Source organism: Geotrypetes seraphini, chromosome 8, assembly GCF_902459505.1.
Source record: "Geotrypetes seraphini chromosome 8, aGeoSer1.1, whole genome shotgun sequence".
NCBI classification, from domain to species: domain Eukaryota; kingdom Metazoa; phylum Chordata; class Amphibia; order Gymnophiona; family Dermophiidae; genus Geotrypetes; species Geotrypetes seraphini.
In genome coordinates this window covers 48,833,216-48,858,782 of record NC_047091.1, presented here as the reverse complement: position 1 = coordinate 48,858,782, position 25,567 = coordinate 48,833,216, and the positions used below count along the sequence as shown (strand labels likewise).

Below are 25,567 nucleotides of genomic sequence, written 5' to 3'. Positions count from 1 at the left end.
AGGCAGAAGTTGGCTCAGTGTGCTACAATTCCTTGAGCTGGCCCTGGAACCAAAATAGGAGCCCTGGAACTGGAACCAAGGAGCTGGCCGTGGAACCAAGAGGAGGAGCAGCCATCAGAAATATGGTGCAAATCTATCATTTGTTCCCCCCCCCCCCCCACAGGGTTTGTTTTTTTTTTTTTTTTAGGAACCCCTTTTACTAAGCTTTTTGTGCCTTAAGCTATAAAAATGGGCTAAACATGGGACACACTAAAGCAGGGGTGTCCAACCTGCGGCCCCATGAAGTATTTTGTGCGGCCCCAGTCAAGAGCGATGCAGTGTTTTCCTCTGCTGACCCCGGGCGTTTACCGTCATGCCAGCTCCCTCCTCTGTCTTGCTGCAGTGTTTGCACGGTCCCAGAAACATTTTTTTCGGCCAATGTGGCCCAGGGAAGCCAAAAAGTTGGACACCCCTGTACTAAAGCATTCCATGTTAGTTTTTTTTTTTTTTTTTATGATGGGGATATATCAGAGGTGGAGAATGGCCATAGATCTGCACACACTAGCTGATTAGCACATTACCACATCTATGATGTGGGAGCCCTTAACACTACCTAGGGTTATCAGATGTCCAAATTTCACCAGACATGTCCGGGGGTCCAGACAGCTTTTTTAAAACCCGGCACTTTGTCCGGGTTTTGAAAAGCCTCCTTTAAATCACATCGGGCAGGAGGAAATCTACGCATGTGCGGTTGCCATACAATGAAGTCATCGCGTGGCATCCGTGCATGTGCAGGTTTCCTCCTGCCCGACAAGAGAGCGGGGCTGGGGCCCAGATTTTACTTTAGTAAAATCTGGCAACCCCAGCACAACCTAGACAGGAGGCAGTAAATTGCTCCCGAGGTTATTTTTTTAAATGACCATGTGCTAATGCTAACATTTTGAAAGCTGCAATGGAAATGGGTTTGGTGTGTGGGAAAGGCCCTTGTAAGGGCAAAGCCCATTTCTTAGCACAATAGTTCTTAAATTGGTTCTTTCCAACCTGTGGCTTTAGGAGTTCTATAATATATATTCCTTCATTACCAGCATGTGCGATACCGACAGGTAGCCAAGACCATTCTTCATCCCCCTCCCCCAGTTTCATCCCATTCAAATTCAAACTGACCTAGAAGTGTGTAACTATGTGGGTGGAAAAATGATTTTTTTTTCTGCCTTCAGGAAGCAAATTCTTGATCTAAAAGAAGGTCAAAATTATGGAGCCATTTACCAAATTATGGAGCCATTTACCAAGAAGGATGGCCCATGACCCAATATTACAACCCTTCAAAACTGGGTGAGGACAATATGGGATATGTATGTCAGGGTGATAGAATGGGGGAATATGGGGCGATCGCTTTAACAACCCGCGAAGGAAGCGGTGGGGCTATTAGATGACCAGGGAATAAAGGGAGTACTAAAGGAGGACAAAGCCATCGCCGACAAACTGGACACATTTTTTGTGTCTATATTTACCAAAGAGGATATATCCAATATACCGGAAGCCGACAGGCATACACAGGAAATGAAGACAGGAACCTGACAGGGATGACGGTTAGTCTAGAAGAGGTATGCAGACAGATTGATAGGCTTAAAACCGATAAATCCCCGGAACCGGATGGCATCCACCCAAGGGTAATCAAGGAACTGAATGGGGTTATAGCTGAACTGCTCCAACTAATAACCAATCTGTCGATCAAATCAGGAAAGATTCCGGAAGACTGGAAAATGGCAAATGTTACGCCAACCTTCAAGAAAGGTTCGAAGTGAGATCCGGGAAACTACAGACCAGTGAGTCTAACTTTGGTACCGGGAAAGATGGTAGAGGTGCAGATAAAGGACCGCATCATCGATCACCTTAACGGACACAAACTGATGAGGACCAACCAGTTCGGTTTCAGCAAAGGAAGATCTTGCTTGACAAACTTACTGCACTTCTTTGAAGGAGAAAATGGGCAGATAGACAAGGGTGACCCGTTCGACATCGTATATCTAGATTTTCAGAAGGCTTTCCGACAAGGTTCTGTATGAATGTCTACTTTGAAAAATTGCGAGCCATGGAATCGAGGGTGATATACTCACATGGATTAAAAACTGATTGGCGGATAGGAAACAGAGTGTGGGTGAATGGACAATACTCGGACTGGAAAAGCATCACGAATGGAGTGCTGCAGGGTTTGGTGCTCGGGCCTGTACTCTTCAACATATTTATAAACGACCTAAAAATTGGCACGACGAGTGAGGTTTTTAAATTTGCGGACGATACAAAGTTATTCAGAGTAGTGAGGACACAGAAGGATTGTGAAGATCTACAAAGATAAATAAATACGCTTGAGGAATGGGCCGTGAAATGGCAAATGAAGTGATGCATGTCGGTAACAAAAATCATATGCATGAATGCAGGATATCCGGTGCTATACTTGGACAGAGCCCCCAGAAAGGTAAAATTATATCCTTACCTGTTAATTTTTTTTCCTTTGGTCACAGCAGATAAATCCAGAGACTAGTGGGATTATGTCCATCAATCAGCAGGTGGAGATAAAGCACTTGATTTATCCTCAGGTATATCTTGGATGCACAGCCTCCTGACCAACCAGTAATAGGTATTCTCAAAGTAGTTGAATTAAAACACAAAGTAAAGCACATAAAAGGCATGAGACATATGAAACATAACACATATGCAATTTCATTTTCTCACATGTGCAACTTGCACCATTGATGCTTCAAATTCGAGAATGCAATTTTAGCCGAAAGCATGCTGAAACCGTGCCTGAGAGTGACAAAAACCCACAACAGGGTGGGGCCCTGGATTCATCTACTGTGACTAAAGGAAAGAAAATTAACAGGCAAGGACATAATTTTACCTTCCTTGTCATCAACAGCAGATGAATCCAGAGACTAGTGGGATTACCAAAGCAGTCCAAACGTAGGGAGGGAAATAAAGAAGTGAACGGGAAATCCCTCGCCCCTAAATCCTGCCCTGCAGCATGCGTCCCAGGAGATACTATATTCCGAAGAGTATGTCACCCACGATTATACAGAGGCTATCTTCCCTAGCATATGTGAACAGGAGCCATCCTCGCTTGAGAGTACCATGATGCGGAAACCACATCTACATCGCACCTCCATGAATAGAATGAATGCAAAACAGCTTCCTATCATAACCGCCAGGCCCCAAATAACCTCCTGTGGTCTGGAACCATCCTGCCTAGCAATGGTCCTTAGCTGATGCCAAAAACCCATGAGCACCGCCGCAGACCAGACCTTCTTTCCCTCGCAAGGGTCTAGGGCAGGGGGGTCAAACTAAATCACATAAGGGGCCGAAATCTAAAAAACAGGCTAAGTCAAGGGCCAAATTTTCTATTAAGATACTTAGTCTTAGTAGAAGTATAGATCCTTCCTCACCCTGAGACACCTGTGGCACGGTCAGGCACTTCTGTGGAGCGCCCTGCTCCAACCTAGCTTTTACACTGGGACTGGGTCCTTCTGCCTGCAAATGGGTACTGAGGCAGCATGGTGAGGAGCTTGGAGCGCCACTAGGACTGGGGCTACATAGTCAGGCACTTAGATGCGACACTGTCACCGAGAGCCACATAAAAATGGCCAGGCGGGTGGAATTTGGCTCCCAGGCCTTGTGTTTGACATGTGTGGTCTAGGGCATCAAGCCTGGAAATAGGACAAGGGAAGACTCTTCCTCTAACTGAAGCCCTCTGAAGCACAAATCGATAGGGCTCCCACAGGAGGCAAACTGTTGAGCAAAGTCAAGAAGAATGCCAGAGGAGAGACAAAACACTAAAACTGTACCTGGGCCCCGAAGTGACAAGTGCCTTTCCCAGAGCCCCCAAGTAGATACAATGACAACCACAGACACTAAGACATCTGATCCAACTTTTAGCCCACTCCTCCACATGAATGACTCCTAAGGAGTGGAAAGAAAAAAAAACTCTGAGCCAGAGAGAAAGAGATGCAGCTAGCCCACAATTAACCTAGCTTCACCTAACTGTAAGCTAGCAGGGATTAAACAAGGTACACTAGGCCGCCAGTGAAATGGCGCCCCGGCCAAGGCCAACCTCTTGGGGCCTGCCGAATAGTGACGGCAAAGAAATCACTGCGAAGGTTGACAGCGGCAACTGCAGCGCTGGCTCCCCCCCTTTTGTAGCGGGAGGGAAGGGCCTTGGCCGACCGCTCTCAGGGCCTCCTACCGCCCGATATTGCCCGCCGTAGCTGCAAGCCAGTGGCCGCGCGTAACTAAGGCTGAAGCAGCCTCAGCTGTCCTACACAAAGAAGCAACAAACTCCTCCCACTGGCGCCTCTCCAAAGAGAATGGCGACCTCTGTAGTCCCGCGCCCACCTAACAAGTGAGCTTATGGGACTTAAGTATCCAGGTTCTTCGGGGGGAAGGGGAAGGGACCTGGGAGCCCATGTGCTGCCCCTCCAAAAATGGCAGTGTACAGCCCCAATCCCGCAGTTCAACTGAGGCCTGAGCCGTAGGAACCTTTCTCCACTGAGGCCTAAGCCCCCAGAATATCTCTCTTTTTTGATCCAGTAAACTGAAGCTGGTAGCTGCAAAGCCTGGCTCAAAATCCACTGTAGAATCCAGGAGCTGTGAGCCCTGTAGTTCAGAAGGCACCACGTCCAGTAGGGTAAGGGTCCTGGGGGCCCAGGTGTTACCCTGAAGAGGGTGAGGTAGGGACGTTGAGAGGGCCCAGGTTAACCTGCAAAGCTGGCACCATTCAGCCAGAACACCCCTCCTTCCAAACATCCAGGCCTGGAACTGAAATCCACAAGCAGAAGCCAGGAGCTGTGAGGAACACATCCATGCACCTGCTGGAGATAAGAGTATACTGGTTGGCCAGGAGGCTGTGCATCCAAGATATACCAGAGGATAAATCAAGTGCTCTCTATCTCCACCTACTGGTTGATGGATGTAATCCCACTAGTCTCTGGATTCATCTGCTGTTGATGACAAGGAAAGACTTGGGAGTACTTCTAAAAAGTCAATGAAACCGTCCACGCTATGCGCGGCAGCGGCAAAAAGGGCAAACAGAATGCTAGGAATGATTAAGAAGGGGATCACGAACAGATCTGAAAAGGTTATCATGCTGTTATACCAGGCCATGGTATGCCCCCACCTGGAATACTGCGTCCAACACTGGTCGCCATATATGAAAAAGGACATAGTACTACACAAAAGGGTCCAGAGAAGAGCGACAAAAATGGTTAAGGGACTGGGGAAGTTGCTGTACAATGAGAGGCTAGAGAAACTGGGCCTCTTCTCCCTTGAAAAGAGAAGACAGAGGGGACATGATCGAAACATTCAAGATATTGAAGGGAATTGACTTAGTAGAAGGTGAAAAGAACGAGAGGGCACACGGTAAAGTTAGAAGGGAAAAGATTCCATACAAATGTAAGGAAGTTCTTCTTCACCCAGAGAGTGGCAGAAATCTGAAACGCTTTTCCGGAGGCTGTTATAGGGGAAAGCAGTAGAGAATGACATGGGGAAAAAATCTGTCCCTGTCACTGCCCTGTCCCACCGTCCCCTTCACCGCCCCGTTCCCGCCGTCCCCTTCAGTATCCACCCTTCCCTCTCGCCACCTCACCGCCCTTCAGCAGCCCGAGAATCTCCCTCCCTCACCTTCAAGGCACTTTAGTAAAAGAAACTTACTGAAGCCAGCAAAGCCTGCCTGCCTGCAGTCGTGTGTGTAGGTGGAAGCTTCTCCTCTGACGCAACCAGAAGTTGCATCAGAGCAGAAGCTTCCACCCACACACACGCGACTGCAGGCAGGCAGGCTTCAGTAAGTTTCTTTACTAAAGTGCCACAAAGGTAAGGGGGAGGGAGGGAGATAGATTTGGCTGGACGGAGGGAGAAGGGCCGCGCGTGATCGGTGACCATGCGCCTTCCCTCCCTTAACTGCTGGGACAAGGCCATTCACCGCTCCACAGGGCAGTGGATGGCCTTGACCCCGTGCCCGCAGTGAGCATTTCCCCCCCCCCCCACCGTTTCGGGGGGTTACCCGCGGCTTGCAGTTCACAGCCTGCTGGCAATTCCTTCTGCAGCTTCACTGATGACATCATCAGTGACGCAGCAGAGGGAATCATTTGCAGAAGGCCGCAAACTGCAAAACAGCCTGTTTAGAGTGCTGCGGCTGCCGACGAGTGCTGGAGAGAGTTTTGTCGGTCGTCTCGCAGAGGCCCCGGCTACAAGGAGAGAAGTGGTCTGCCCTGGGTGCTCCAAGGCCTGGCATCTTTAACTCTTCGGGCAGCAACAGCATTTGCAATTAGCTGCTGTTGCCGGCTTCGGGCCTTACTCTCTGCTGAGTCCTGCCTACTTCCTGTTTCCATGAAGGCAGGATCCAACAGAGAAGGCCCAAAGCCGACAACAGCAGCAAATTGTGAATGCTGCTGCTGCCTGAAGAAGTTCATGACGCCAGGCCTTGGAGCACCCGCTTAGGGGCTGTACTGCCGACCGGGGATGGGGTGACAGAAAGAGGAAAGGGAGCAGATGGGGAAAGAATTGCTGCACCCAACTGGAGGGAAAGGAATGAATGAAAGGAGATGCCAGGGCATGTAGGGAAGAGAGGGAGGAAGGAAGAGATGCCAGGGCATGGACGGAAGAGAGGGAGGGAGGAAGAGATGCCAGGGCATGGAGGGAAGAGAGGGAGGGAGGGAGGAAGAGATGCCAGAGCATGGAGGGAAGAGAGGGAGGGAGGAAGAGATGCCAAGACATGAAGGGAAAGAGGAAGGTATGACAGACCAAGGGAAAAGGAAGGAGGAGATGTCAGAGCAAGAATGGAGAGCGAGAGATGAAAGGAAAGGAGACAGATGCCAGGGAATCAGGGAAGGGAAGGAGACAGATGCCAGACTGTGGGGTGGGAAGGAAAGGAGAAGAGAGAGATTCCAGAACATAGGGGAGGGGGTGGTAACAGAGAAAAATGGAGAGGTGGCAGAGCTGAAATGAATCATGTACAAAGGAGAGACAGAGAGAGATGCTGGCATGTACAAAGGAGAGACAGAGAGAAATGCTGGCTAGAAAGAAGTGATTGAAGACAAGATGATTAAAGTAGAAACGACAAAAGGTAGAAAAAGATTTTTTGTCAATAAATAAGATGATTATTATTATGACATCTGGTTTTATTTAATGTTAGTTGCTAGTTTAAACCAACTCCTAAAAACATGGTTCTTGAAAATAAATTTGTTTCTCAAAATAAATCTTAATCATTGTACTGCTGATATTTGGCTCTTTTGACTAATGAGTTTGCCTACCATTGGTGTAGGATGAAGTTAAGAGGTGATAGTTTCAAGAGTAATCTAAGGAAATACTTCTTTACAGAAAGGGTGGTAGATATGTGGAATACTTTCCCAGTGTTGGTGGAAACAAACACCATCTGAGTTCAAGAAAGCGTGGAACAGGAACGTGGGATCTCTTAGAGAGAGGAGATAGTGGATGCTGCAGATAGGCAGACTGGATGGGCCATTTGGCTTTTATCTGCCATCATGTGTCTATGCAGAGTTGACCTGTGGAATTCCTTGCAAAGAACACAGTGACAGCTAACAGTGCAACAAGTTGAAGACAAAAACTTAAAGCAGGCCAGGGTTCTGAAAGATTTGCATGGTTGCTGAAGAGCATATAAAGCCTCCATCCATACAATTTTTCAGAGGTTACATGGACAATACTAGCTGAATCTTTGCCTAACTAATCCCATCCTATCTAACACAGTGGTCTCAAACTCAAACCCTTTGCAGGGCCACATTTTGGATTTGTAGGTACTTGGAGGGCCTCAGAAAAAATAGTTAATGTCTTATTAAAGAAATGACAATTTTGCATGAGGTAAAACTCTTTATAGTTTATAAATCTTTCCTGTTGGCTAAGTCTTAATAATAATAATATTGTAATTTATAGCTAAAGAGACATATGACCAAGAAACTGTTATTTTACTTTTGTGATTATGGTAAACATATAGAGGGTCTCAAAATAGTATCTGGCGGGCCGCATGTGGCCCCTGGGCCGTGAGTTTGAGACCACTGGTTTAACAAGAAGCAGAGGGAGGATGAAACAACAACAAAAAAATCGCCCTCTAGTAACGATACTGAGCCGCTACACCAGTGGTTCCCAAACCTATCCTGGGGAACTCTAGCTCGTCAGATTTTCTGAATATACACACTTAATATGTAGTGGAAGCATGCAAATCAAATCTCATGAATAATGAATATTCATTACCAATATTCTGAAAACCTGTGGCTGGGGAACCACTGCTCTACAGATAGCATGTATATTTATTTTAAAAATTTCCTCCCCACGGGGTTACAGTAGAAAACATACATATTCCAAACATACTCAAGCGTATTATAACATACACAGCCTATCCTTTTTCCAAATATAGGCACTAAAACTTGCGCAACATTAATAAAAAGTTCACCCTATACGAACTATAAAATATATTTCTCTTTAAAGCTAATAAAAAGCTTTAAATAAATAAGTTTACAACTATTTCTTGAATGACAGTTTCTCTCTACATAGTCTTAAAAACCCTGGCAATATGTTCCACAGATATGGACCAACAAGACCAAAATAGCCATTGCTTGTGTTTTTTTTTATAACATGTTTCGCCTAATACATCAATCGATAACCTTCATTGCGGATTGTGATCTCACATTTCTGGACGGTATATACTGTTTTGTTTTAGGAATGCTTTTCAGCAAGCTAAAGTAAACCATATACAGTATTATGTGTACTGTATAGTTTCTGAATATGACTGTTGAACACAGACAATAGCAGACAGTCCCAGTAATACCTTATATCCAGCACTGCTGACTATCCATATAGGTCTTTTATTACATTTCAAGGCTGGCAATCATAAAGAGACATGCTGACCACTGAACACCAACACAAAGGATAAGTGATACCATAAGTTAGTTAACATACCAGTCAGGGAAGACCCCCCCCCCCACCTACCCACACACAGAAGTCAGTACCCCCTTAAAACTGTGATGGCTGAACAACATGGTATGAAAACAGATGGCAAGGCCGGTTTAGGGAAATTGGAGGGTTGGTAGGAACAATACCTATGCCCCCCCCCTCTCCAAGATACCACAAAGAGCTCCTGGGCATGATGTCACTGCCCCACTCCTTTTTTTTTGCCCTGCCCTCAGAGTGTCTAACCCAGCTCAGAGGAATGGATGGCTCTCCACATGGCCTGTTTCTTATACCACTTCCACAGAGGACCTGCTGCTCAATGGTTTCAGAGATAGGATGCTGGGCTAGGCAGACCTTTGATATACTGCTGTACATCTTAAGAACTTGGTCTTTATACTCTCGGAACACTATGGATTGATTGCTGCCATGGAACTCACCCTCCGCCGAAACATGTCATCCATCTCATCACCGATGACCCTCAGTTGGGCTGCGATAGCACCCGCAGCCTGCTCGTCCATCAGTGGCAGCTCCGCAGCACCCCTCCCATTCGCTGTGATGCCCTCCGTGTCCCGAGCTGCAGGGTTCACACTGATGTGGTCCTCTTCTATGGACTCTTGTCCCTCTCTGGGTCCAGTATCTGAAGCAGAAAATAAAACAAGAGCAAGTATCAAGCAACTGCGTCAGTTTCCTTTTACACGCATTTCTTGCTGGTTGTGAAACGCTGTGCTGCATCAAAAAGATGGGTGTCGAATATGAGGTCTGGAGACCACACAGGGTCCCTTCTTCAGATGGGACCACATGGCTTGAACAGAACAGTTGTTACACAAAAATGGGGAAAATTTGGAACACTGTTCATCAAGTTATTTCCCATAAAAATAAATTGATATCTTTTAAGATATCTACACGCCCTTCCTTGGGTCCAAAACTCAGCAAGATAACTAGAATGGGCAGCCGAATGGTTTGAGAACCAGAGAAGCCCAGTTCAAATGCTACTGCTGCTCCTTGTGATTGGGTACAAGTCACTTAACCCTTCACTGCCTCAGGTATGCATTTAGGGGCCCTTTTATAAACAATCAGTAAGCACTAATGCATGTATACCGCAGTATTTAAAAAAAAAAAAGGCATCTTGCAGTTATTTTGTTGTGTGCGCGCACTATCCATGCGCTAAAATATAAATTAATTTTTGGCACGGGGGGGGGGGGGCAGGGCAGAGTAGACATACTCTGCACTATAGGGCCAATTCTATAAATGACACCTAAACTGGACGGTATTAAAAAAAACAAAACAAAAAATAACGCAGGCTGGGTGCCAATCACACTTAGGTGCCTTTTGCAGAATCGCAGCTAACGGCGCCTATGTAAAAAACTTAGGCGCCGGAAATGTAGGCAAGGGTTTTAAAAGGCCTACATTTAAGGCGCCTCATACTCCGCCCATAGAAACATCCACTTGGGCGTTAGGCACCTCTAAGTGCCTTGCGATAAGCACCTCTCTTTTACAGAATCGGATAGGTACCTATCACCCAATTAAAAAAAAATAAAATTAAAAAAATAAAAAAATAAAAATTACTGAGCCTATTAAGAGGTGCTTTGACAATTAAGTCAGGCACCCTTTATAGAATCAGCTCCTAAGGGCTCATACACTAACCCCCCCCCTTTTTTTTCCCCACAAAATTGTAGCGTGGTTTTTAACATCAGCTGTGGTGGTAACAGCTCCAACACTCATAGGAATTCTATGAGCGCTGGAGCTGTTAACCGCTAAGGCCGGCGCTAATAACTGCGCTACACTTTTGTAAAAAAAACTAAACTAAACCTTAAGTTTATATACCGCATCATCTCCACAAAAGTGGAGCTCGACACGGTTTACAGGAATTAATATATAAAGGAACTCCAATGGAAAGGAGAAGGGCTTAGTAAAAAGAAAGAAAGAGGGGACTTAGTATAATGGAGAAGGAAGGAGTAGTTACATTTTAGCGAAAAGCCAAGTTTTCAAATGTTTTCGGAAGCGTTGGAGGGAGATTGAAAAAAAAAAAAGGGGGGGGGAGGCGGAAAAATTTTCCCTTCCAAATAGATATATATATATTTTTCATAGCAATCATGAGTTAACAACAGCAACCCTACAGAACAAGCAGCAAATTTGAACTAACAATATGAAGTACTCTAAAAAAGTGCACTGCGCTAATCTATTTTAATAGCAAAGTGCTAATACCAAAAATAGGAATTTTGGCCATTTTATCATAGCAGAAAAAAATGGACTCTATGACTGTGTGGGTGCACCAAGGCCACTTTTTATTGTTGTTTGATAAAATGGCACCTCTGATTTTAAGCTCAATGTGGAGAGGAAAATAGACCTGAATGTAACTTTCCTTAAACTACTGAGAAAGTAAGCAAGGTAAATCCAAATTCCCTTTAACCTTTAATACTAGAGCCAAAGTAGAGAGACTGGAACCCGGTGCAGAAGGCAAACAACCGATCAATCCAGCTGCTGTCAGACCCCCTCCCCAGCTCTGCCTCAACCAACCCAGCTTAATACGCTCGACAACTTTATATAAGAGAAGGAACAGAAGAGAGAAATACCAATTTAACATGTGGTCTAATGAACACAAAAGTCCCTCAAATATAATTGCATGACAACCTATTTTTATACCACTACCGTCTAACATGCCACACAAAATGAATCAATTAAAAAACCACTGCATTTCTTTAAATAAACCTGTGTCACCTCCTCCTGAATTCTGATTCCAGTCCAGGGTTCTCTCACTTGAATGCAATTTATTAAAACAGGAAGCAAGGGGTCAGGAAGCTGCTGAGAAGGAAGCTGGAAAAGCCAGAAGCTGGCAGCAGGGAGGACATCAGAGAGGCTAAGCCAGTCCTGATTTTTTTTAATTTTTTTACACTTACTGCATGCACAGAGTTGTCATCCCTACATTTCTTAAGAGAACCTAAAATCACAAGTCTAGAGACTGCGAGGGGTCACACAAGAACTCTCTCACTACCCAGATAACACAGATCGGGTGTCAGCTGGAGACATCCCCCACACCAGCATAGTTCTGTGTGGCAGGTTTTCATCCTGAAATACAGCCAAGACTGGCAGCATTGTTAAAAGAATAGAAGGAAAGAAGAGGGGGCACCATGAGGACATGTCTGGGCATGTTCTATGTCACCCCTGAGTAGGAGATTTCTGCCATTCAAACAACCTTGTATGCTCTATGTAACAACTCTTAGCCACAATCTCTGGGCAGCAACCACTTCACCCGACCACATGCATCCCAGAAAGCCCACAGCTCACATGCACACAGGAATCTGCTGGAAAATAACCCTCACATATATATATATGTATGTGTATATAAATATATATATACACATACACACCCCAGCTGCCCAGGCTGTCTGCATGCTAGGGAGGTTTGGAATGAGTCAGCACCACAAAAGGAAATCGGAAGAGACCAGGACAGTATACCCTACAACCCAGGTTGTTTACTAGATAAGAGCCTTCTACTCCAAACCTGTTAATTTATTCTTCAGGTGGACTTGACACATATCATGGTGTGTCCACACCTCAGCATCTTCCTTTCAGACTCTTCAGCCAATGGTTAAAGATGATTAAAAATGGGTAAATAGTCATGGTGAACCGGTTTCTAAGACCCTACTCTTTTTTTTACGGGGTTTTCTGACCTGTAGTTTATTCCTCAAGAAACATTAAACGGTGTTTGATAAACAGCCAGGGCCAGGCACTCTGCTCCACCAAAATGTTTCCCCTTTTCTTCCTGGAAAATACCACTCCCACCCTCCCAAGAACTTTTTCTCCATGACTTACCCCTCCCCTGTAGATTTTTTTTCTTCTCTATTAATGTTCCTCTATTCACCTTCCCTGCAGGAGCAGGATCAGTTCAATGGACCACAAATGCAGAAAACTGCAGTGGAAGGTCATGAAAGCATTTGGGCCAGAAACTAAGCCAGAACATGCACCCCTGCCACTAACCCTTCTGGCATCCATCAAACTGGAGGAGTAGGCTAGTGGTTAGAGCAATGGGCTGAGAACCAAGGAAGCTAGAGTTCAAATCTCACTACTGCTTTATGGTATTAGCCAAGTCACTTAGGCCTAGATTCACTAATCTTACCTTAGCGATCCAATCCGTGGCCGGGTCTTCCCGGTCGACCTATTCACCAAGCCTCCTCATGCAAATTAATGCAATCGGAGGCATGCCCCACAGCGACTGCACGGATCGCTGCAGAGCGATCCAGACACATGCGCAGACCATCTTTTTTGCCTGTAGATGATCTGCACAAGCGATGAAGGGAGGGGGGGGGGCTTTGGAACAGAACACGCTTGAGTCAAAGGAAACAATGGAAAGGGATGAAGGGCTGAAGGCTGGGGGGAACTCTAACCTGCTCTTCCTAAACCTTTTCAGTTGCTGGTTACTCGCAAGCCCGTGGTTTTAACCTGCGGTTTTAAAGCGGGGCTCCTCACAGCATGTTCTATCCTGTTCCAGTCTGGAACAGAACAGAAAACGCCGTAGTGTTAAAACCACAGGCTCGTGAGTAACCGGCAGGCCTTTGAAATTGTCATACTATTATTTTACGCAATGCTTGCTGCCTTGCAAAAAAAATTTTTTACACACAGTATCTAAAATTATATTGCATGTACTTGTGTTCAGGCCCGACTATCTTTAAATTTAACATCAAAGCTTAATTTTTTGTGTAAGTTTGGTCTGTAATTGTAAGATGGCTGCATACATCATGAGAGCAGGGCGGCAGAGAGCAGGACAGTCGGAAAGGATGTGAACGACTGGTCCCCAGTAGTCGCTTCTTTTTTGATTGGCCAGCCCAGTCGGTGTTCCTGATCGACCCTCCACAGATCCCGACGCATAAAAACATCTAGTAACCATATATTCTCCCTGGAAATGCCCAGACCAACTCTTGTTGTAAACCACCTAGAACTGAAAGGTATTGGCGGGATAGAAGACACCAATGTAATGTAATGTAATGTAAAGTTTAGTGAATCGCTGCCTTCCTGCTTTGCATGCCATCTCCCCTCATTTGCATGTGCGGATCGGATCGGATCGGGAGGAAGGTTAGTGAATTGGGTTAGGGTTGCAAAGTGGTTGCAAACTAGTCGGGACACGATCGGTAAGGTTAGTGAATCAAGGCCTTAATCCTCCACTACCTCTGAGATACAGATCGTTAGTTCTCCAAGGGTAGAGAAACTACTATACTTGAATGTAACTTCCCTTGAGCTACTACAGAAATGGCAGGAACCAAGTCTAAAAAAAATATGGGAGCCGAGAACACCTTCTAGCTCTGAACCTGGCCCAAATGCTTTCACAGCCTTTGCTTCAAGAGAGAGAAAAAAGTCTGCATGGGACTGGAAATGAGTGAGGAGGACAGTCAATAAAATGACAATATAAGTCCTGCTAGCTTACCTCCAACAAAACTAGCCAAGCTGATTGAGTATTGGTCAGTTTTCAACTATAGTATGAAATGCTTAAACTTTTTGAATTTCTGGGTCACTGCCACTCTTATGAACTTAAGTAAATGGAGTGAGCGAGTGAATGTGTATGTGAGGGATGGGGGCTGTGAAGCGTTACTGTGCTGTTTATCATCAGTAATTTACCCCAAGCAACAGTACACAACATTACAGCTGAACAACAACAACAAAAAATAGTGAAGAGGAATTTATTATTAATAAAAAGACTTAGAAATGTATATTAGGATAAAAAATAAAGAGAAGACAATAAGGAATATATTAAGAGAGGTCACAGCAAGACACCAGAAATAAAGTTAATTTTCAGGGTAGCCTGGCTTCTCCTGCCTGCTGCCTGAAGTACTGGAATTAGAGATTGTCCCAGATATGACAAATACTAAATGAATTTTTTTTTAAAAAAAAGGATGATAAATGATACCACAGGTTCATTAACATCCAGGAGTGCCCCCATTTCCCAGTTTCTTCCTTGCCAAAGCAGTCCTCTGGGACTTTTCTGATAATCATGGACTGTCCTCTGCAAATCACCAGCAGGGATGTAACTAGAACAAAAGAAATCTGTTGGCAAAATGGTTCCTTTCTGAAAGAGGCTTCTAAAAGTGCATATAACATTCGCTAAAAATACCTTCGCCCCACTATTCCACTCCTGTCAAAAACACAGCACTTGCCCCGTCTGACTTTCCCTAATGTAAGAACCAAGTTGAAAAGAAAAATCCCCCCCTCCACTTTCCTTTGTCCCACGATGACATACATCCAGAAGCCCTGTAGTCTGGTGTTTCTTATCTGGATCTGACCCCTTTAGATTAGGATATCAGCTTTTTCTGATAAAGAACCTGGGGTGGCAGGGGGGAGGGGGGGTCAGGGAGCTAAAGCTGTGTTTGCTGCTGCCTTGGTTTTAGAGCGGACTGAAGAGTAGTTGGAGGAGGGGAATGGAGAAGGGAAGTAAAAGTAGTACAGCAGTGGGTAAAAATAAACAGGATAGAAATAAGCATGAACAAGGGCAACCTGGAACCTGAAATTGTCCCATGCATTCCAGAAAGCCGATTCTCAAAACCTACCACTGGCAAAAAGGCCAATTAACGCAGGAATAGTGCACATATAAATCTGCGCGGAATGCTCAGAGGGCTTTAGCGCAGGAAACATGCACGGCACTATGTTGCAAATTGTATTCAAATGCATGCTAATAATATTGCTTGCTTTGCCTTCCCAATGCTCAGAACAGCACACAAACAAGCACTGGAAAAAATAATGCCATCTTGGAGCTTGGAAGAATGGAAATCAAAAGAAATCCCGTCTTAAAATCTGCTGGGTTTGGATTTTGCAAAAGAAAGCTTATGTAAGCACCAGTATTGAAAAATAAATTGTGTTGAGTTCAAGCGAATCTGAAAGTCAAAGCACATATTGGCACCCGTTTTCTGTGCTTACATATAAGTCTTTAAAAAAAAAAAATAAACCCCAAAAGTGGAAAAGCTTATATTTTAAAGCTAAGAGCAGCAGCGCCAATGTGTGCTTTAGTTGGGTTTGCCTGGCACATGGGCATAAGAGCTATGCTCATGCAACACTCTTCTGTGCATGAACCAAGCATGTCCATCTGCCTTGCTTTGGCTTTTACAGCGCACATATAATTTGAATTTCATTTCCTGCTTTTCTGCGCTATTCCAGAAGTATGGGACCTGCAGCGTCGGCTTTAATGTGGGAATTTCTGAGAATCGGCCTGGAGATCTGGATGCTATCCAGAGATGCCATTAAGAAGCGGCAAACAAGCATCTATCCTGGGCCCCTCTGCCTGCCTCAATCTGAAGGATTAGCTTGGAAGGTAGGCTTTGAGACTTCCTCCCCAGTTTCTGCCCTGGGCCTCTGCATGTCTGCCACCAGCCCTGAAGTGATCCTTACGTATAGAAAACAACAAGTTATGACAAGTCTGAACTTCTGGAAGATTTTTTTCTGAGGCTAAGGGAATCCCTTTCTTCAGTGCTGCTTTTACTATATTCCTACTTTATCGGCATTAGTTTGCATGTGAAGTATGTATGTGGTGGTGGGAGGGAAAGATTCTGATTAGAGAATGACACGGTGAAAAAATACATCACCGTTCCCGTCCCCGCGGATAACCACGGTAAATCATCTTCATGTCATTCTTTAAGGAGAGAGGGAAGAATCAGAGTATGAATGGCCACAACCACTGACCCTCAATCTTTGCTTTGAAGAATGCTGGTGTAGAAGGACTGAGGCTGAAAGAGACACTAAAAAATAAAATGGGATTATTTCCCACGGTTATCCGCGGGGACGGGAACGGTGATGAATTTTGTCACCGTGTCATTCTCTAATTCTGATGTCAGCACAGCAGCATCACCCCTATGATTTTCTCAGTCACCAAGATGGAAGAACCTAAGCAGGGGGAGGGTTTTCCATAAAAAGAAAAATATATATTCTTACCTGTGGTAAACTTGTCAAAAAATAGTGACTTTCTACAGATATGATCATAATGTTTCACCAAGTGCAACGTCATGATATTTGTCCTTCAATCACAGAAGGAATTACAGCTACTCAAATTAACATAATATTTTTTCCCAAGCAAAAAAAAAAAAAACAAACACACTTCACTGAGGCTCTGAAAAATGCTGTTTAAACCCCATCCCTGAACACAATACAATGCAGAAAATGTGCTAGTCTCAAGATTGTGTTAGCAGCTTAAGCAACCTCAAGGTGACACACACAGACTTGTTAAACCTCAGCAGTGCCCAAGGATGTCCCTAATAAAACTGGAAGGGCTCAAATATCCTGGCAACCAGCATCGTAAAATATTCCCTTCATGTGAATATAGTGAGTCACAGGTCTGGAAGGCTGGTGGTAAGGCCTTACCGGAGACGGTGGTGCCTCTGGTTCTGTTGCTGCCCGAGAAGGTGGAGGACGCCGTGGAGGCAGTGTGATGGGCCTCCTGGCCACAGCAGATCGTGGAATGATGCAGGGGTGAGCCCCTATGCTGGGGAGTTCCTGGGGTCCGCAAGACGAGGTCGGGGGAGTTGTGCCTGCAACCTGTGAAGGGCAGTGCGCAAGAGGGACTTGAAACAAGGACAGAGGGTAAACAGGTTGTGCCTTCGCCCCGGGTGTTCTCGACAGGTGCTGCTGGTGAGTTTCCCTCTTGCAATGGTCTTGCCATAATTATCTCAGGTCTCTAAAATATGAAAAATAAATAATCAGGTAGAGGTTACTTAATGTGAACAGGAGCAAGCAGAATTCAAAAAACTGGAACCACAAGTGCTGAAGACTACATGTTCTTACTCTTAAGTTTCTCACAAACCTTCCACATTTATCTTATGCTTGGAAGAGGGGGTGTAAACTAAATACACACCCCCTCGGCCTCTGCCCTACTTTTTCCCATTTCTCACCGCTGATTGCACCTGGCATTGTAAGCTCTTCTTGGCAGTGGATAAACCGCACCTCATTAGCTGGCAGGAGAGGAATGAGCATGTGTGTATCCTTCCCAGGGTGTCTGTAAAAATCCCACTGAACAGGCCAAAGCTTTGCTCTCAGACACAGGAGCCAGCTCTGCAGGCGTCGGGCACCCCCCAGTATTGAGGAAGAATTCAAGAAAGTGTGGGACAGGCAGGTGGGATCTCTTAAAGAGAGGAGGAGATAGTAGATGCTGTCGATGGGCAGACTAGATGGGCCATCTGGCCTTTATCTGCCATCATGTTTCTAAGTAAGCTCCTCCTTTATGTTCATTTGACATGTGGGTGATCAGAGGGGCACAGGTACCCAACACCAAGCTTGAAATACAAACCCAGGGCTTGATGCAGAAAGCTAGCGCAGATGGGAGTGTGTGGCATGCGTGAAATCTGCGCATAACTGTCTGGGTGACAAAAGGGTTTTGTGGAGAAGCTAACCCTGCACAAAATTTCATGTTATTTATTTTTAGCATTTATATACCCTAAGTCAGGGGTGGGCAACTCCGGTCCTCGAGGGCCGGAATCCAGTCGGGTTTTCAGGATTTCCCCAATGAATATGCATTGAAAGCAGTGCATGCAAATGGATCTTGTGCATATTCATTGGGGAAATCCTGAAAACCCGACTGGATTCCGGCCCTCAAGGACCGGAGTAGCTCACCCCTACCATAAGTGGTTTACATTCAGGTACTCAAGCATTTTCCCCTATCTGTCCTGGTGGGCTCACACTCTGTCTAATGTACCTGGGGCAATGGGGGACTAAATGACTTACCTAGGGTCACAAGGAGGAGTGGGATTTGAACCCACAACCTCAGTGTGCCGAGGTTGTAGCTCTAACCACTGCACCACGCACGCTGTGCACTGTCTTGTGCAGTGATGTTTATTAAAATCAACAGTAATGACACCATTAGTTATTCTGCATCTATACACAGAAGACAAAGGCAAGCACAGCATAGGAACTTGAATGCCTGGTCTGAGAAGGTGTAGAAGGATTAGATCATTCTTCTGTCGCAGCATTTGTGAGGATTTCATGCCCGTTTCCTCCCTTTGCTATGAGTACAACAGTACCCACAATTTTTTTTAAGAATAGCGAAGGCGACGACGGTTCTGCACACAGGTCTAAGCAGAAAAACTATATCTTGTGCATGTATTCTACCTATAAATATTTAGCATCGCAAAAATGTCTAGTACCAAAATTTTTTGAGGCTGATTATGCCTAAAATAACTTTACAGTATTATCTTGCAGCTGAACATATAGATACTATAATACACACAATTGTTCAAGTCAGCATAGTATCATATGCTTTAAGTATAGCAAGGACCTCTGAAGTACCAGTACCAGCCAAGTTTTTTCAACGGCTATGGTACTTTCAGCACTGGCCTTCTCACTGGGCCTGCTGTAAACCTCTTTAATCCTCTATAATGAAACCCTAAGCGCGCATGCGCACTTAGGAGGCCGTGATCCCTGACAGCGTGGTGTGTGCTTCCGTGGCCATATTCTATTTGCATCGAATGCAGCAATTTCAGCAGCGGTGGCAGTTTGACTCCTGCGCTGCCGGGACGCCTCTTCCCACTCCCGGACCAGCAAATGCAGCAGCCGCGGGGCATTTGTTAGGCCGGCCCACTTCGATAATGCGAGGTGGGCAGGCCTAGCAAAAGCCCCAAGGCTGCCCGGGCTAGCGGATGCTGGACCGGGGGAGTAGGGAAAGGAGAAAGGGTACTACTGGACAGGGGGGAGGTAAAAGTAAGGGAGAAGGCCAGGGGTGCTGATGGACAGGGGGGAGGTAAAAGGGAGGGCTGCTGCTGCTGGACAGGGGGAGCAGTGAAGAGGTGGTGGTGGAAATCCGAGGAAAGAGAGAGACAGAAAGAAAGACAGACAGCGGCCAAGGAGAGAGAGAGAGAAGAGACACACACATCTATTCTAGCACCCAGTAATGTAATGGGCTTAAAGACTAGTAATTTTATAAAGTGCTTTTCTATAAAGTGCTTTATGCCACAAAGTGCTTATTTTGTTAAAGTGCTATTATAGTCAATTTCTTAGTCAAATAGTTGAGCAATTCTGAAGCTCTATAAGTTATAAACTTATCTTTTTTGTTTTGTTGTTCATATCGGGAAGGGACCTGTCATTCGATATGTTTCGCCGGTAGACTGTATCAAGAACCGTCCCCTCTTCTCTTATGAATGTGCACCATCCCGATCATATAGTTAAGAATGTGAGCTGATACTCTTTGCTCAGACACGTACGTGCACAGTACTGGCTGTTCCGAGTGCAGAACCTTATGCACATTCATCGATTCAGCTGGTTTTATATCCTGTGCTCCCAGGAGAGCTCAGAACAGGTTACAAGTTTACATACATCTTAAAGTGTATTTATATAAGGTGATGGCAAATATGGCATGGCAGGACACTGTCTGACAGTGGCAAAACAGTTAAAACATGGTAAAACATAACATGACAAACATGGTATGGTGATACATGGTATGACATGCATTTGTATGACAAACAGAGCATGGCAAACATTGTATGAATATTTAGATAGTAGCACATACTTTTGACTTTAAAAGGTAGGGAGGGGGAGTGAGCATGTATGATTAAAAAACAGAGCACAGGATGCGGACGAACTGATATCTAGATCATAGGAGGTCCTATGATCCGAGTTCTTCAAATTTATGACATGCTCATCCCCTATAGTATATTCAATGTTTAATGAGAATCATTGGAAAATCAAAGTACAGTATGTTAAGATTTTGATAAACATTTAAAGGATTTTTTTGAAAGGAACAATGTTCCGTGTATTTTCATGGAAATCTGAGATATATTCATACATTTTCATGATCATTTTATTACCCTTCTTTTTACCTATAATGATATTATATTAAGGGTGAGATGTTAGTTTGAGAGTCTATGTCTGACTATTCTAAACATTGCATGACAAACATAGTATTATATATACTAGCATAATATGGCAAATATAACATGGTCAACAGCGATATATAAGTTGGTATTACATATACAAACATAGCATATACGTTCAGTGTCCTCTGTTTAATAAAATTAGCATCAAACTCGCATATTTAACTTATGGCATCAGCCAGCCAAAAAATTTTGGTGTTATTTTTAATTTACATTAGAAGCTGTGTGGGGCACATGCACAAAACTCTGGCGCTGTAAAGCTCGGGCCTAAGTAGCCTAACTTTAGTGACATATGGTCAACACCAACAGCATGCAAATTATATGCAGTGGGCGAGGGGGGGGAAGTCCGCCCCAGGCGCTATGTTGGTAGGGGCGCCAACACCTCTCCTCCTGTCCGCCCCTCCCACCTCTTCTCATTCCTCCCCTCCACATGCGCGCCTCCTTCCCCCATACCTCTAGTTGAAGAAGTTGTTTGCGGCGGTCTCTTTGTGACCCCGTCAGCTCTCCCCCAGACTTCATATCCGGGTGCCGCGCATAGGAAATGACACCAGAGGGAGAGCTGACGGGGTCGCGAAGAGCACATTGTTGACCGCCACGAGCAACAAATTCAACTAGAGGTACAGGGAAGGGAGGGGGGCATGCGCAGTAGGTGGGATCAGGGCAGGAGTGCCACCGCCCCGGGCACCTCTCAGTCTCCCTAAGCCACTGAGCATGCTGTTGGTTTTGAGCATCTGTCGCTAAAGGGTCAGAATTTACTGAGACATGCCCATAAGAGCTTTGTGGTAGGTACAACTCTTGTATGCATATCCAGGAACCCCAAATCCCCAAAGATTACCACAGTCCCCCAAGCCATCCCTGAGCCCTCCAAGAATGCCCCGATTCTCCCTCCTGCCAAGATCCCCCCCCACTCAAAAAAGGCATGGTGGTCTAGTGGGCCCCCCTCAGCTCAAGGACCCTTGCCCTCACCTGGCCATATGGGCCAGGACTCCTCCCCTGACACCGTTGTACGTATTTTTTGAAGCCCGACAGGAGGAATGTCCACTCCCTCCTGCCTCAGGGGCCACCTCTTCAAAAAGGCAGTCCTGTCTCTGCCTGGTGCATCCTGGGATGCACTGGGAGGGGCCTAAATACCATATAAGAAGAAAACCAAAGGTATTGGGGGGGAGGGTCTTGGGTCCCAACCTGTTTGGTTAGGTGGGGGAGGGTCCAGTTCAGCCCATTAGACCATCAATGCTTTCTTTTGGGGGCTCAGTGGGAGGGGGGAATGGGTCTGCCACCGGACCACGAGGGCCAGTTTTTGAGAGCTTAGGGATGATAGGTTTGATGTGCTGTGGCTTCAGGGGGGCGGGGTTTGGAAAGGAGGAGTCCATTGGACCCCCACAAAATTTTTACAGGTCTAAGCGCTCCTACAATGACAGGTAAGTAAGGCTACAAGAGCTCAGACCTGCCGTAAAAAGGTTTGCACACTAAAGGCATGCGTTCCTTGCTATGCTTTACATGGAGTGCTCACTTTAATACCAATGAGCTCCTTGTAATGTATTTCCACAGGATGGCTGTTCTCAGTGGCTGCTACCATTATTTGTAAAAGCCACCAAGAACTCTTTTGTACTTAGAGGCTGAAGTCACTCAAAAGCTAGACAGGCTACAACCAGCCTTACTCAAACAGCATGCTTTTGAACATCTGCCTCTGTGTGCTAATGCCTAATGCACGCTTTTCTGCATTGCCCCCTTTCCTCCCCTGCATTTTAAACAAGTTAACACTTTCCCCCAAAAGAGAGCATCTTTTGATCTATACTTTTATTATCAGATAAGGCCACAAAGTGAAAAAAGCATTCCAAATGTCTTCCAACAACTGTGCTCCTTAGTACAAGCATCCCATCCCCCACCCCCCCCCGTTCTCTAGATCTCAATATATTTTGTTACCTGGAATTGAGAGACATTATTGTCCCAGTTTAGAGGAACTATTTTTTTTCACCGAGTCAATATATCAACAAACCAAACATCATACATATCAAGCAACCTGCCTAATCACTGGCCATAAGCCCAGAAATTAGAACTTTATCTAGGATTTCCCCTGTAGCACAACCAATGGCAATGTAGGTAAAGTAAATAACATCCACTGTCCACCTCTGAATTGCTACAGAACTAACAAGTGGGTTTAAGCTCAGTCAGCATTTTCTAAATTATACACTTCACATTCTAATCTTAATCCACCAGACGTGAGAACCAGTCACCTCTGGACTGTCAGGTTTTGTCTTCTGCTCAGTATGAGAGTTTTCAACAGGGAGAGAGAGTAAGGGGAACTCGAGAAGAAAAAAAATAATAACTTAAGTGACTCATTCCCAGGGTCACACAAGGAGAGGCACTAGAACGGATATGCTGAACGATAAATGGTCACACGAAGACTGCAGCTAGAACTAAATCGTTCAGTTCCTCTCTTCCCTCTCTAGTCTTGCCTTGGTATAATCAAGAGATATCATCATCAGCTATTATCAAGTTCCCAACACTAGAACTACTTTGTCCTGGCAGCTGCAGGATTTAGGATTTTTCACAAGTGCAAAAAGCAAGACAGTCATTGAAAACTAAAGAGAGCACAACCTGAAAAAAAAAACATTTCAACAAACAAAACAACAAAATCACATAAGACATTTCAGATGGCAAGTTTGCATTAAATGCAGCAACAAATATAGCCAGCAATAATTCGTCAGCAAATTAATCACGTATTTACTGGCAAGAAAACTGCAAACAAGAAGCTATCATCATCATAAATGTTTTGTAAACAGAAGCGAGTGGAAATGCTTTGGGCACCGGGCAAAGAATAGGCTGTTTTTATTTCCTCCGGGTGTGTGCAATACCAGGAGATGGCCGCTGGGGGTCAGGGCAGAGAACATCGTGTCAATGTTTGTAAACACAACCCAAGAGCAGCGCTGTACTGAACTGAGCCCTCCTAAAACACCAACTTGCAAAGAGCTTACTGATTAAAAGCAAAAATACATTTACAGTTTCAAATTGGTATTTATCTTTCATCGGTAAGCAACCAAACCCCTCATAAGATTAAACTTTTAAAAAGCTTTTATCATTTACTAAAAGTTTGCATTAAAACAAAACAAGGTATCGATGAAACCAGACGTGACATATTTTGCAATGGAAATAGTTAAGTAAAGGGAAAATATTAGGATACACTGCAGACTTGATCTGCAGCGTTAGCCACTTGAATAAAGAGAAAAGTGATCTAGTTGCACTCCTAGTCTCAAAGCTCCTCTATTTATTTACGATTAATTAAATGCTGTGCACACCCGCAGTTAAGGAGTCAGGAGCTACCCCCAGGGCTATGCACGGACATGGGGAGCCTGAACCTTGCACTGCCGCTATTTTCTCTGTCTCTCGAAGAACAGACAGCTTAGCTCAGCACGGCACCCCTCTTCTGCACTTTTCCTCTCCGCCCTTCGGTGAACGCTTCTCGGTACTTTACCTTTGGGAGCGGCGATGCATGGGTCCCGTCCCAGGCCGGCTCGCGCTCTCTCTCACTCGCGGGCTCAGTTCGCGCTCCGCTCTCGCGCCTCCCGCGAGCACACACACTGGCATGCACGGAGCGTAGCTCATCGCTTGTATGACGTCACACGCACCACCCCCTAACAAGTTCGGACTTGTAGCTCCAGCCGGCTGCAGCTCCGCCCTATCTGCAAAAGTCCCGCCTCTTCGGACTTTCCCTGCTTCTCCCCCTGGGCGGCGTGGCCGTAAGTGAGCTACCGACATGAACTGACTGCCACATCATGTACCAGACTATTACTACCAACTTTTCAAAACTGATTGTGTGTGCTAAGTGAAGCAATCTGGTCCGTAAAGTACAGGCACCCACTGCACGCAAAGGGCTGACATCTATGATGACTACTACTGCTATTATTTATTTTTGCCTGAACCTATGACCTTTGGGTTAAGACAGTGGTCTCCAACTCAAACCCTTTGCAGGGCCACATTTGGGATTTGAAGGTACTTGGAGGGCCTCAGAAAAAAATAGTTAATGTCTTATTAAAGAAATGACAATTTTGCATGAGGTAAAACTTTTTAGTTTATAAATCTTTCCTTTTGGCTAAGTCTTACTAATAATATTGTAATTTATAGCTAAAGAGACATATAATCAAAAAATATTTTACTTTTGTGATTATGATAAAAATATTGAGGGCCTCAAAATAGTACCTGGCGGGCCGCATGTGGCCCCCGGGCCGCGAGTTTGAGACCACTGGGTTAAGAGACATATGCTTTCCAGGAGGAGTTAATTTGCAGGTATCTCAGCCCAGGTCACAGATTCAAGACTGGTGTTTGCCTGATAGTTAAATATGGGGCAAAATGAAACTTACTGACTCTGGAAAGAAGCCTCGCATTTCAGGGTGGGTTGGTTGGTTTGTTTTAGGGTGGTGGATACTTGGAATGCCCTCCTGCAGGAGCTTGTGAAGATCAAATACAGTGACGGAATTAAACAGAGAAAAAAAACTTAAATGATCTCAGAACTGGAGCAGTGGCCTTCCAAGGGCAGGTAGTATGAGGGTGCCCAGAGCAGTCATGGAGCTGCAGTCTACAGGTGTGCAGCTGTCAGCATCCCCTGCCCAGCAGCAGGAAGTCGATGTTGGGGCAGAGGACTGCAGAGCCCACAGCTGCATGCCTGTAGATTTCAGCTCTGTGACTGCTCTCTGCACCCTTGCACTGCCTGCACCCAGGGTGGATCACATTCACTGCCCCCTTGATCGGCCACTGTTTCCAGTTACCAGGTCATTTACGTTTTGCTTTAATTGGATTCCATTCTTTTC

The 25,567-nt window shown here is 45.2% G+C and overlaps 1 protein-coding gene across 1 annotated transcript in view; it reads right to left on the bottom strand.

The window, feature by feature from the left end:
* Positions 1-24,375, bottom strand: part of LOC117366205 — a 43,014-nt gene extending 18,639 nt beyond the window's left edge. Inside the window, exons 1-3 of the mRNA XM_033957425.1 lie at positions 24,235-24,375; positions 17,266-17,578; positions 9,366-9,565 (exon numbers count right to left, since the gene is read on the bottom strand). Coding sequence (XP_033813316.1) covers positions 9,366-9,565; positions 17,266-17,563 — 498 coding nt within the window. The 5' untranslated portion in view covers positions 17,564-17,578; positions 24,235-24,375. The remainder of the gene's footprint in view (positions 1-9,365; positions 9,566-17,265; positions 17,579-24,234) is intronic.
* Between the last annotated feature and the right edge of the window lie 1,192 nt (positions 24,376-25,567).